The sequence below is a fragment of the Macrotis lagotis genome, chromosome X, assembly GCF_037893015.1.
Source record: "Macrotis lagotis isolate mMagLag1 chromosome X, bilby.v1.9.chrom.fasta, whole genome shotgun sequence".
Classification (NCBI taxonomy): domain Eukaryota; kingdom Metazoa; phylum Chordata; class Mammalia; order Peramelemorphia; family Peramelidae; genus Macrotis; species Macrotis lagotis.
Window position 1 is genome coordinate 191,112,065 of NC_133666.1, and position 13,127 is coordinate 191,125,191.

The 13,127-nt window shown below is 35.4% G+C and overlaps 1 protein-coding gene across 7 annotated transcripts in view; it reads right to left on the reverse strand.

Annotated features, from left to right (window-relative positions):
* Nucleotides 1-572: 572 nt before the first annotated feature.
* APTX (aprataxin) overlaps nt 573-13,127 on the reverse strand; it is a 33,721-nt gene continuing 21,166 nt past the window's right edge. For 6 of the 7 annotated variants that reach the window (XM_074207391.1, XM_074207386.1, XM_074207387.1 and 3 more), the window contains exons 4-8: nt 12,321-12,653; nt 9,280-9,339; nt 8,141-8,367; nt 5,270-5,373; nt 573-857 (exon numbers count right to left, since the gene is read on the reverse strand). In XM_074207391.1, the coding sequence (XP_074063492.1) occupies nt 703-857; nt 5,270-5,373; nt 8,141-8,367; nt 9,280-9,339; nt 12,321-12,653 (879 nt within the window). In that variant the 3' untranslated portion in view covers nt 573-702. The remainder of the gene's footprint in view (nt 858-5,269; nt 5,374-8,140; nt 8,368-9,279; nt 9,340-12,320; nt 12,654-13,127) is intronic. The other variant, XM_074207392.1, reaches the window with a different exon arrangement.

Below are 13,127 nucleotides of genomic sequence, written 5' to 3' on the forward strand. Positions count from 1 at the left end.
TACTATTAAAAAATTCAAGGTTGTAAGTTCCACTTCTAGGTCACCTGGCTTTAGTTCTGAGCAAGTACAATGTAATAGAAAAGAACACTGAACTTGAAGTCTTCAGTTCTGACATTTACCTGTATGATCATGGGCAAGTATTTTACTATCCCTGCTACTAGCAAAGCAATCTTTAAAATATGTCTAAATGACATGGAATGTCATCTTCACATATAACACAACAGATAACTCAATATTTGTTGTTTTTCAGTTGTGTCTGACTCTTCATGACCCCCCACCCCCACCCCGGACAAAGTCCACGAAGCTTTCTTGGCAAAGGTACTGGAGTGACTTGCCATATCCTTTCCCAGTGTGTCCTTACTTTACAAATGAGGAACTGAGGCAAATGGGGGTTAAGTGACTTGCCCAGGATCACATAGTTATTAATTAATTGCAGGCATATTTGAACTCAGATCTTTTCAACTCCAGCTATACCACCTAGCTGATCTCAAACCATTAATGGCATATGTAAATTCTTAACTTGGAAATGTGAGTAAACACCTATTTTCATGGTCAGAAGAAATAAGGTATGACAATTTTTAAAATGATTTATTTTAATTAGGCAAGTACCAGTTCTTCTGCTACTGAAAAAAATCCAGAAAAGGTTCACTTCTAACACCCAAACTTCGGATTCTCTTCTTAAAAGTGAGAAGTTCAACAAAATCACTTTGATTTATGTTTTGTGAGATGATCTTTCAATTGGGGGATGGTGGATTGCTGCTGCTTGCATATATGACAACACAGTGGTAGCTTCAAAAGATCAGATGTTCCTTCGGGAACAGTGACTTTTCCATCCTTCTGGATCATTTTTATTACATCTGTGAGGAGAAAAGAGAAAGAGATTTAGATCACTCTTATTAGGATAAACAGAAGAGGTACAGATAACTGACCTAAGGAACTTCTAAGTATAGCATCATATTTTAGAATCCACTTACTGGATACTAGATTTCACATGAGAAAAAATAAATAAACCTCACTTGTTTCTACACTTTCATGTCTCCTACTGCGAGATGAAATTTCATTAAGATAAATTATATTACTGTTCTTTAAAATAACTTATACAGAACATACACCTTTCACAGCTGTAGATAGATGTAATCTTAACCAAACAAGGGAAATAAAAGAAGTCAGAATAATTTTGATTACATCAAACAAAAGCTTCTGAACAAACAAAATTAATGTGTCTAGGATAAGAAGGGAAATAACCATGTGAGAAAAATAATTATCTGCCCATCTATCTACGTACCTATCTAAAAGTCATTCCCCAATGGCCTTCTACAAATAAACAATTTTCAAAAGAAGAATCATAAACTATTAAGAAAATAAAAAATACTTAATTACTAATAACAGGCAACAAAACAAAAGTTTTACCTCATACCCTGTCAATTGGCAAATATGAAAAAGTCAGGAATAGTCAATCATCAGAGTGGATATGAAAAGAGACACCCTACCCTCTTTGTTGAGGGAGCTGGGAATCATTACAACCATTTTTTTTTTGTTTTTTGTTTTGTTTTTTGCAAGGTAAATGGGGTTAAGTGGCTTGCCCAAGGCCACACAGCTAGGTAATTATTAAGTGTCTGAGACCCGATTTGAACCCAGGTACTCCTGACTCCAAGGCCGGTGTTTTATCCACTACACCACCTAGCCGCCCCCATTACAACCATTTTGGAAAGCAATTTGGAATTACAAAAATTAATTTCCTTTGACCTAGGAAGTCTTTCTTATACTAGGTTTATCCCCCAAGGAGGTCACTGATAAGAACGAAGACCTCCTCTTAGATCCCAAAATATTTATAGTAGTACTTTTTGTGGCATTAAAGAATTAGTAAATACCTACTTATTGAAGCTAACAAATTAAGATACAAATATTTAATGGAACATTACAGAGCTGTAAAAAAAACAATTACGATGAATAAAGAGAAAATGTTACATGAACTAATGTAAAGTGAAGAAAACAGAGACTAGAAAACAATGTGTACTATGACTACAACAATATAAAATGAAAGAGCAATCACAAAAACAATGAAAAGTGAATGTTGCAAAATTCAAAGAGCAAGTATGCCCAGAAGAAGAAATATTAGAAAACAATTCCTGTTGCATCTGGGTATGGAATGTTGCATATGCTTTCAGCCTCTGATGTATAGATTGGTTTTTCTTAAAAATATTGTTTGTTATATGGGAAGGCCCTCTGGGAGGAAGGAAGTAAAAGGATACTGGATGATGTCATAGTGATGCAAAAAACAAAAAGATAATTTATAAAAAGTCTTAACGTCCTATGATCTTGGGCAAAAGATACTTCTATTATACCTAATGTTAACCTTTCTAATACAAAGTTTGTGGTAAGGGCAGCAAGGGACAAATTGAGTCAAATCAAGTCAGTAAGCATTTTTTAAGAATATGCTAGGTATTATATGAAGTGCAAAGGACAAAGAGTAAAGCAAAAATCACCCCTGACTTCAATAAGCTCCCAATCAAATGGAAAATATACCATGTACATGACTATGCACAAAAGTTATATGAGCAACTATAGGAAATTTCAGTGGGAAAAACTTCTTACAAAAGATAAGATTTTCATCTAGATGTGAAGGGACAGAGAAGAGAGGAAGAGCATCCCAGTTGGGGAGAGAGCCACCAAAAATACCTTGAGGAGGGAGATGGAGTGTTTGGTGCAAAAAGGCCCAGGTCCCTGGATCACAAAATAAGAAGAAGACTGGAAAGAAAGGAAGAGGTCAAGTCTGAGATTATCAAAGCCAGAAGATTTTATATAGTCACTGTAAATGATAAGGAGGCCAATGGAGTTTGCTGAAGAGAGGGGTGACCTGAGGAAGATCACTGTAATGGCAAAGGGAAGTAATGTGGCAGCAAGATGGTACCCCCTCCATCCCCGACTGCTGCTAGAGTTGAGGCATGAGGTGAGGAGAGCCTACACCCCAGACAGCAGAGTCGGAAGAGAAGAGGCAGCCAACTCCAGAGATACAACAAAGGTTGAAGGAACAGGATTTAAAAACAGAGTGACTGAGGTGGAGGGGGAGAGAGGAGTCACAGAAAATATCCAGACTGGGAGCCAGGCATCGAGCAGGCAGCAAGAAGATAAGGGCAAATCTATCTCAGACACCTACCAGCTGTGGGAGCTACAGTGGGTGAGCCACTTAAACTCTGTCAAATGGAAATAAAAATAGCAACTTCCCAGGGTTGTTGTGAGGATCAAAAGAAAATCTGGGTAAAGTGATTAGCACAGAACCTGGCCCCCAGCAGGGCAGTTCCTTCAGAGTAACAGGGAAGTGAGGAAGAGGGGAGGATTTAGCAGGAATGACAAGGAGGTCTGTTTCTGGATATGTTGAATTTAAATTGTCTAGAAAATAAGCAGTACAAAAATATTCTTAGCTCTTTTTTAGTGACAAAGAATTGGAAATTGAAGGAATGCCCATCAACTGGGGAATGTCTGAACAAATTGTGGTATATGAATGTGATGGAACACTATTGTTCTTATTAGAAATCATGTGAGACAGGACTTCAGAAAAGCCTGGAAAGACTTGTATGAACTGATGTTGAGGAAAGTAAATAGAACCAGGAGAACATTATACACATTAGCAATGCTGAGTGATGATCAGCTATGATGGATTTGTTCACTTTAGCAGTATAATAATCAAAGACAATTCTAAAAGACCATCCAAAAAACACCATCAAAAAAAAAGAGAAAACACCATATCAGAGAAGGATTGTGGAGTTTAAATCCTTACTATCTTTAATTTTTAAAAGTTATCTATTATATTTTTTTCTTCCATTTGATTTGATTCTTCTTTACATATATAGCCTATAGATTGTTTCCTATCTGGGGGAGGGGGAGAGAAAGGAAGGAGGGGAAAAAAATCTAACTCAAAACTTGAAAAACTATCATTGCTGATAGTTGGAAAAATAAGTAAAATATAAAGAAAAAAAGGAAAATATCTATTACAAAATGTCCAATAGGCAGGAGTGTGTGTGTATATGTGTCTGTATATCATCTAAATGGAGATGGATCCTTGAACCTGCAGAAACTAATGAGAGCACCATGTAAAAGTAGAAAGGGAGAAGAATCAAAACAGATGGACAGTGTGACCTGATAAAGATCAAGCAAAGGAGACTTAGGTCAGAGAGGAAGGAGGAAAACCAGGAGAAAACAGAAGTCATAAGAACCTAGAGAAAAGAGAATATCAGGGAGAAGGAATTGACTACCAATGTTCAAAGGCCGCAAAGGGGTCAGAAAATGGAAGATTGCTGAAAGGTCTCTCAATTTGGCAATTAAAAGTACATTAGTAACCTTGAAGAGAATATTTTCAGAATGATGAGGCTGGAAACTAGACCACACACAGTTAAGAGTGAAAGAAAAAAGTGAACTGAGTCAATTGTAGGCAGCCTTCTCATTCAATTTAACCATAAAAAAAAAAAAGAAATTTGGGACAAGAGATATTGGGGATACCAATATTAAGTGAGATTTTTGAGAGTAGGGGAAACATAGACTTAAATTCCAAACAGGAGAAGAAATAAAGCATCAAAGAATCAATCTTCCTTCAGATTGGCAGAATCAGACAAAGGAACAGCCTGAAAAAGGATTTAGCTACCCTGAACTGACTCTGCTGTAGACTTTATGAGACTATAATCTTTCTACTCTAACCATAAATGTTATCTCCCTTGTGGTACCCTATTCAAACTACTGTCAATTCCTGATTATCCATCCTAGTGATAGGAAAACTATCTAAGAAAAGCAAAACTACAGTAAATCCATAGACACATTTATATGCAACTACAGATCAAATTAACCTCAGAAACTTGTACTTATAAGTACCTCTTCCCTGTCTGCTGTAGTATCTCTAATAGGATCTAGCTAACAATGTGATGGCAGAGATAGATGATCACTGACGGACTTCCCAAAATCTCTTAATTGGGTATTGGTTACTTTTTTCCAAATAAAATATAACAACTATTCCATGCATGCCAAATCTAAGAAATGAAAAAAGTCTACTACCCAGCAGGTAGAGCTCATTTTTTCCAAATATTCAATACAAAAAAATTCAAGTCCAATTCAAATATCTGGATAATCCTTGAGAATTGTTAAATAGGAGTTTATTCAGAGAAAACAGAAGATGCACTTTACATGATGAGCTCTGCATTATGACTAAATTCAGGGATTTAATAAAATAGGAAAATTAAACAAAAGGTTTTTATTTTTTTTTTAAAGAAAAGTTGCTTACCTTGGGACTCAAGGAAGTAGTCAGTATTGAAAGAATTCCAGTGTTTTTTATTCTTAAGGCAAGGAGAATCAAAATCTTGGCTGATAACATGAAGATGAATTTGGCTAGATTGAGGGAAGTGAAAAAAGGATAAAGAAAAAAATTATTTTAAATGCAGTTTTTAAAAAGTTTAAAATGATGATAGTAAGGATTTAGATAATGCTTTAAGGTTTGGAAAACACTTTAGATATGTTATCTCATTTAATTCTCAAACAGACCTGTGAAGTGGGTGCTGTTATACACATTTTAAAGATGAAGAAACTAAGGCTGAGAAAAAGAAAGTGATTTGTCCAGCATCACAAAGCTTGGGTTAGAGGAAGGATTCAGACTTTAAAATTTTCCTGACTACAGATCTAATCCTCTATCCACTACTCCACCTAGCTTCCTTGAAATTTTCCAGTATTTATGTATTTATGTATTTATTTTTAGGTTTTTGCAAGACAATGGGGTTAAGTGGCTTGCCCAAGACCACACAGGTAGGTAATTATTAAGTGTCTGAGGCTGGATTTGAACTCAGGTACTCCGGGCTCCAGGGCCAGTGAGCCACTGTGCCACCTAGCCACCCCTGAAATTTTCCAGTATTTAAATGGTTTCTTTAAAACTAATGTGAATAACCTATAACTACTGTTTGCTGCCATGGGGAGTAGGGGAAGGGAAGGGGGGGTAGAAAAATATGGAACTCAAGGGAGGAAAAAATAGAACTAATGTGACTATTATTGTGCTATAAAAAATGATGAATATAAAGAAGTTGGAGAAACTTAGGATGATTTTATGAACTGATGTTGAAAGAAATAAGAACCAGAATTTATACTATAAACACAATATTATAAAGGAAAACTCAAAAGAATTCAGAATTCTGATCATTGTAATGATCAAATTTTCAGAAGACTAATGAGATCACTCAATAAGCATCTAACAAGCATATACTAATTGACAGGCAATGTACTATGGTGGGGGGAGGGGGCATAAAGAAAAGCGAAAATAGAAACTGACCTCAAGGAACTTCCATTCTAATAGAAAAGATAATATGTAAAGGCTAGATACAAATAAGACATATACTTGGTAGACTGCAATCTGAGAGGAAAAGCTCCTCTAGGCATCTGGGAAGAAAAAGGTTCTGGAAAAGTAGAGATTGAAACTTGAAGTCAAATAAAATAAAGAGGCAGAAATGAGAGAGCAGAGTGCTCCAGGATCTGAGGACAATTAATATATTTTTTGGTAAACTGAAAAGGGGAAAGGTGGTAGAGCAGGAGTGGGGAACCATTTTTCTGCCAAAGCCTTTTGGATATTTATAACATTATTCACCTGCTATATTTGGCCAAATATTTCATTAATTTACCCCTAAAAAAGCTCTTAAATTTATTGAATTTTTGAGTTCCACCTAGAGTTGCTATGGCAGCATCAGACCAAATGGCCCACAGGCCACATGTTCCCTGCCCCTGTCCTAGAAAGACTTAGCTCTCCTTCAAACACTCCAACAAAGTTCTGAAAATGAACCAAAAGGAACTATGATGGGAAAAACCCCCAAAGAACAACACAATGTATTCCCTCTGCTCCAAAACAGCCCAAGAAAACTGGACTTGGTCAGGTGTTGTGAATGGAGAGGTAGCAAGGGAGAGAAAGTCAGCATGGTAAGTGAGGGAAGTGTTCTGGCAGTCAAAGAACCAAGAGACAAAACCAACTCCTTCATGGGGACATTATTCCTGAGTCATGCTTTCTGCCTTCATCCTTTCCTCACTTTGTACTAAAGTCATTGTGTATCCAAGTATATGATCATATATGTTAGTAGGTTTTATACTGAGTTCTTTGTAGACTCTCTCATTCTCTGTAACCGATGGTGTTACATAAAATCTACAAGTATTGTCATTCAGATATTTATGTTAAGGACAACATGAGATGGCCAAACCTTCCATGGAGGAGTGTGATTATTGCCTCTAGATATTCCCCCAAACCAACTCTGTCAAATCCTTTATTTGCCTCTCTGAGGAGAATTTAGGGGTTTCCCCTTTCAACTTCCAGTTTTGCCTTTAGTGAGAACATTCAGACTGATACAGTTCACTCAGCATCATGCAGTTCACTCAAAGTCTCTCATTACAAGGCTAGAGGGCAGAGGACCAAACTCCTCCCGGTCTTTCTTTTTTTGGGGGGGGTTTGCAAGGCAAATGCGGTTAAGTGACTTGTCCAAGGCCACACAGTTAGGTAATTATTAAGTGTCTGAATCTGGATTTGAACTCAGGTACTTCTGACTCCAGGGCCAGTGCTCTATCCACTGTGCCACCCAGCTGCCCCCCCAGTTTTTCTTTATAGGGATGCAGACCTTCTGCACCTGCAGTTCCACCAGGTTTCAATTTCACAGAACATTCCAGCCTCCTTTTGTGTTGTCTCCCCCTCCTTTAGACTGTAAGTTCCCCTGAGGGCAGGGTCTGTCTTTTCTTATTTGCATTCCCTGGCCAGATCCAAGTTTACTGAAAGCAATTCAATTTCTCTGAAGTATGTTTACTCACTGGTTACCAGTTAAGGATCTCTCATTGAAAATACTGACAGCTGAGTTCATAAATGGTCTACCAACAGTGAAATTCTTAGGACCCCAAAGGCAGTGCCATTTTGCATATTTCCATTTCATGGGTTGGTAAAGTCAAATAATTCATCACCAAATGGCCAGAATACCAGTGATGGGGCTCTCAGTACTTAGTGTGGCTAATCCTCAAAAAGCCAATACTAAATATACCTTATTAAGCAGAGATTAGAAATTTATTAGAAAAAAAAAGAAATTTATTACAAGGGCACAATATTTAGAACTAAATGGTATCCAGCACCACCACAAAGTCTTACCTCATGCTAGGAATAGCATGGTAACCCAGTCGAAACTTTAAGTTCTTAGAGTCTACACACTCTTCCCTCATCTTTTCTCCTATGGCATGCATATGTTTGAGAAGTTCTTCATGTTCTTGGTTTAGACTCTTCAAATTGGAAAGGGAGATCCATGGTAATACAAGCCAGTGGTATCGAGCTTTAGGATATTTGTCATTAATCACAACTACCTGGTCATCTTTGTAAACCTAGTAAAGAAAAGAGGAATACCAAAAAAACAGCATCACAAACAAGATTTCTTATTTACTAGGGACTGAATCTGCTTGAAGTAGATTGATATAAGATCTCTCCATTTTAGCCTCTCATGTACATCTCTAGTCCTTTCCAACACCTTTCCTGGGGGCCATCTCAAGATTACTATAAAATAGCTTGCTAAGGAAAGGTACATTTTATCTGAACATATACACACATAAGAAGCCAGAATCAAAAAGTTTTCCACAATAGAAATGCGATTTAAAACAAATCTTTCCTTTCTATCTCCAGTATTTAGGTATTACATATGCAATTTAAATTAAAATTATACAAAAGGAAACAATATTCTGTGATAATAATGATCAAGGTGGACCCTGAAGAGCTGCAAAAGGAAATTCATTTATTAGTTTTGAATAACTGTTTTCCCTCTTTTAAAAAAATCTTTATGACAAGGGATAGGTCTCTAGGCAAAGGAGAGATATATTCAGAAATGAATATGATATAAAAATAAAAAAGCATTAATAAAAGATAAAATTTTTAAAACAAATAAATCTGGAAACCATTTATAAAAATATTTTGTTATTGTTCAGAGAAGACAGTCAATATAAAGAAGTCCAATAAATAAAAAAAAGAATTTCATTAATAGTCAAAATGTAATGATTGACTCGTTAAAAATACATCATAATATATTAACATACAACTTTCTTAATAGAGTTCTTTAAGGTACATGATGTAGACACATACAAAATCCTCCAAGAGACCCTGCTTTTCTTCTAAAAAGTTTTTCAGACTTGGAAAATTCATTTTTCTTACTCTATCCCAATGCCAGTATAGCTATGCCCTCTGTGAGATGGGCTATTTATGAAAAAAACTAAAACATTTCAAACATAGCACGCACTTCATCTTACCTGCATTTTGGGGTCATGCATAGCAAGCTTCAAACCTTGACTCCAATATCCAAAGGGTGCCTACAGTATAAAAGAGGTCAATGTTCACAACCCAATGTTCACATAACCCAGGGTTTAACATAAGCTCTCCTTTCCTCTCAAGACAAAGTTTTTTTTTAATTTTCTAGCAAAAACTGATTCCTAGTCTGTTCTACCATCATTTTCCAATAATCATCCTTTTGTCAAAAGCTTCTCATTTACGTTCATAAAAAAGGCAAAAATTAGAAACCAAAAATATTCTTTTCTTTCTCATTTCCACATAAGAGAAATACATCCTAGTATAAGGACACTAAGAATAATACTCAGTATAGCATTACTTTCAATTTACAACTTAAATTAAGTTTTTTGATGTTATTTGAGAAGGAAGCTTTATTTTTTTTATTTTTATTTTTGCAAATCAATGGGGTTAAGTGGATTTGAACTCAGGTACTCCTGACTCCAGGGCCAGTGCTCTATCCACTGTGACACCTAGCCGCACACAAGAAGGAAGCTTTATTTAGGTGTATGTCAGGATGTACCTATTATATCAAAATAAAACTTATAAATACATTTTAAACTAATCTTCATAGTATGGGGAAAAACATATCAAAAGGTAGTTTTTTAAAATATCTCTAAGTCTATGTTGAATGGAAATTTCAACTGTGACATTATCCTGTTTTTAAAACCTGACCATTTTATTTTTTTTAGTTTGTTTTTGTTTTACAAGGCAATGGGGTTAAGTGATATGCCCAAGGCCACACAGGTAATTTTTTTTTAAGTGACTGAGTTCATATTTGAACTCAGGTCCTCTGCTCTCCAGCGTCAGTGCTCTATACATTGAGCCTCTTAGCTGCCCCATATCTGACCTTTTTAAAGGATATGAAAAGTTTCAAAAGACAAACCAACATCAAATAAAATGTTCAAAATCACTGACAGATAAATGCAAATTTTTTTTAGGTTTTTGTAAGGCAAATGGGATTAAGTGGCTTGCCTAAGGCCACACAGCTAGGTAATTATTAAGTGTCTGAGACCGGATTTGAACCCAGGTACTCCTGATTCTGGGGCAAGTGCTCTACCCACTGTACCACCTAGGTGCCCAACACATTGGGCTTCTAAGGTAAGGAAGGAAGTGGTCAAATGAGGGGAAAAAAATCAAATATCTCTGATAAGTGTTTAGGATCTAATAAATGAACAATTCATATATCTATATATGAAGCTAATAGCCATTCTCTAATAGACAAATGATCAAAGGACATGAATAAGTAGTTCTCAAAAGAATTGCAAAGTATTTCACCAAAGGGAAAAATGCTCCAAATCACTAATAAAAAGAAATACATATCAAAACAACTGATTTTCAACTCTCAATCTGCAAATTTGCAAAAATGATAAATGACAATAGTCAACACTGGAGAGGCTTTGGAAAGAGAGGCACACTGAAACATGCTGGTACTTTTTATTTTTTTTCTTTCCTGTCGTTTTTCCCTTTTTGTTTTGATTCTTCTTTCACAAGATGGCTAATGTGGAACTATAGTTAGCATGACTAATTATAATTAATATGATTAACATAACCTATATCAGATACCTTTTGATATTTTTTCCATAATATATTGCATACTATGAAGATTAGTTTAAAATGTATTAATAAGCTTTATTTTGATATAATAGGTGCTTCCCAAGATACACTAAATAAAGCTTCTTCTCAAATACATCTGAAAAACTTAATTAAGTTGTAAACCAGAAAGGAATTCTATAGTATTAGTATTATTCTTAATATCCTTTTACTAGGGAAAGAGGAAAGGGAGGGGAAAAAAATCTGAAACTCAAAATCTTACAAAAATGAATGTTGAAATCCTATATGTAATTGTAAAAAATAAATAAATAAATAAAATATTAAGTGAAAAAAATATGTGCTGGTGGAGTTGTGAAATGAATGGTACAACCATCTGGAAAAGCAATTTGGATAAGGCAAAAGTGATTTATCTGTATCAGAGACATTATTACTGGGCTCACACTTCAAAGAAGCCAAGTGGTGAAAAAAGCCCAGAAACTCCAAAATATTTATTATCAACACTTTTCATGGAAGAAATGGAAATAAAGTTGATAACCATCAACTGGTGAATTGCTAAATAAATTATGGTACATGAATGCAACAGAATAAATACTGTGGTGTAAGAAATATGTGTAATAAAAATAAGGAAGAAAAGATCCATATGATCTGATAAAGAGTAAAATGAACAGAGTCAAGGAAACAATATTCATAATACTTGTAACAATATAAGTGGAAAGAAATGCACAACAAAAAATTGAACGTAAATGCTAACAGAATTATAATGAATAAGCGAAGAGAGATATGAGAAGATCTCCTTTATGGAGATGGGAAGTTCACTTTTTAAGACTTTCTCACTGTAGGGCTCAGTTGTGCTGACCTTCCCCACCCCCCAAAAAAATATCACAGAAGATGGCTTTCAGGAGGGGGAATACCCTATGTGACCAACATCTGGGGAATGGCTAAGGAAATCAGAGTTTATGAACATAAAAGAATATTATGCTGTAAGAAACAACAAATAAGAATTTAGAAAAAATAGGAAAAGATTTTGTATGGAGTATGCAAAGTGAAGAAAGCAGAGTCAAAAGAACATTAGATATGACAACATAAATGAACACAATGCTAAAGAGCAACAGGACAAATACAATGGATAGTAAGATTAAAGGTAAAGAACACATTCTTTCATTCTGTTAACAAATGGGATGCTTAAAAACTGGTAAAGGGACATCACTATCAGGTGGTTTTCCTTCATTCTTTTAAGGAAAATACATTTTGTGGGGGCTTTTGGTTTTGCTGGGATAAGCAAAAACAAAAACATATTCACAAAACAAATTAAAAATAAAAATCCCACCCCCCATGTTTCATTTTCAAGGGAAAAAAATTACTTATTTTAATAACTAGAGGGAAAAATCCAAAGATTTTCTTGCCATGAGCAAGTTAACATTCTTGTCATCACTGCATAGTTCCATCTATTCACCTTTTTGCTGGGAGTACTGTCACCTTTTTGGAGAGCTATGGCATTTTTGGTATTACTTGGTTTATGAAGTGAAGTATCCTCTGAACAATCCAAGGGCTCTGTTTCCATCACCTTTTTTGCTTTATTGTCCTCATCCTTTTCACTCTGGTTATTGTCACAAGGCTTCTTCCTTTTCCTTTCTCTTCCTAGGATATGTCTCTCATTTTCTTTGACAAATTGTACAGTGTAAGGGTAAAGTTCATTTACAATGTGGAGGATTTGTCCTGGCTTCAGCATTGCCTCCTGGTCTTTCCCAATAATTACTGAGTCAACACTGGTTGGATTGACTCCCATCTATGAAAGAAAGAACACTGAGAGTTTCCTAAGAGATACAGATATATTTATATTGCGTGTATCAGTAATTTCTGACAAGAGAAAAGAAAAAATTTCCAAACCTAAACAATGCACTTTTATTCCAAGAAAACTAGAGTACAATATTTTATATCAAAAAAGAAAAGAGGATGGGCAACAGGGAAGATACAAAGGAAGGGGAAAGACTTGTTGATTTTAAGTTATTGTAAATTCAAAAGGATCTTTACCTAAAACTAATTGCTTTCTGAAGTAATTTCAGATTTTTACTAATCCTTGGAATTATAGTCTTTCTAGGACAACTCCTTTCCCTTTCAGGAAAAGAGACAGAGGTAAACTTAAAGAAAAAGAGAAAGCCAGGTGCCATGTACAGGTATAGTTCAGCTAAGAGCCTGATCCAACAGATAAGTCTAAGAAAAAAGAATTAGAGTGGACATGAGAGAGGACTCTCTAATATTT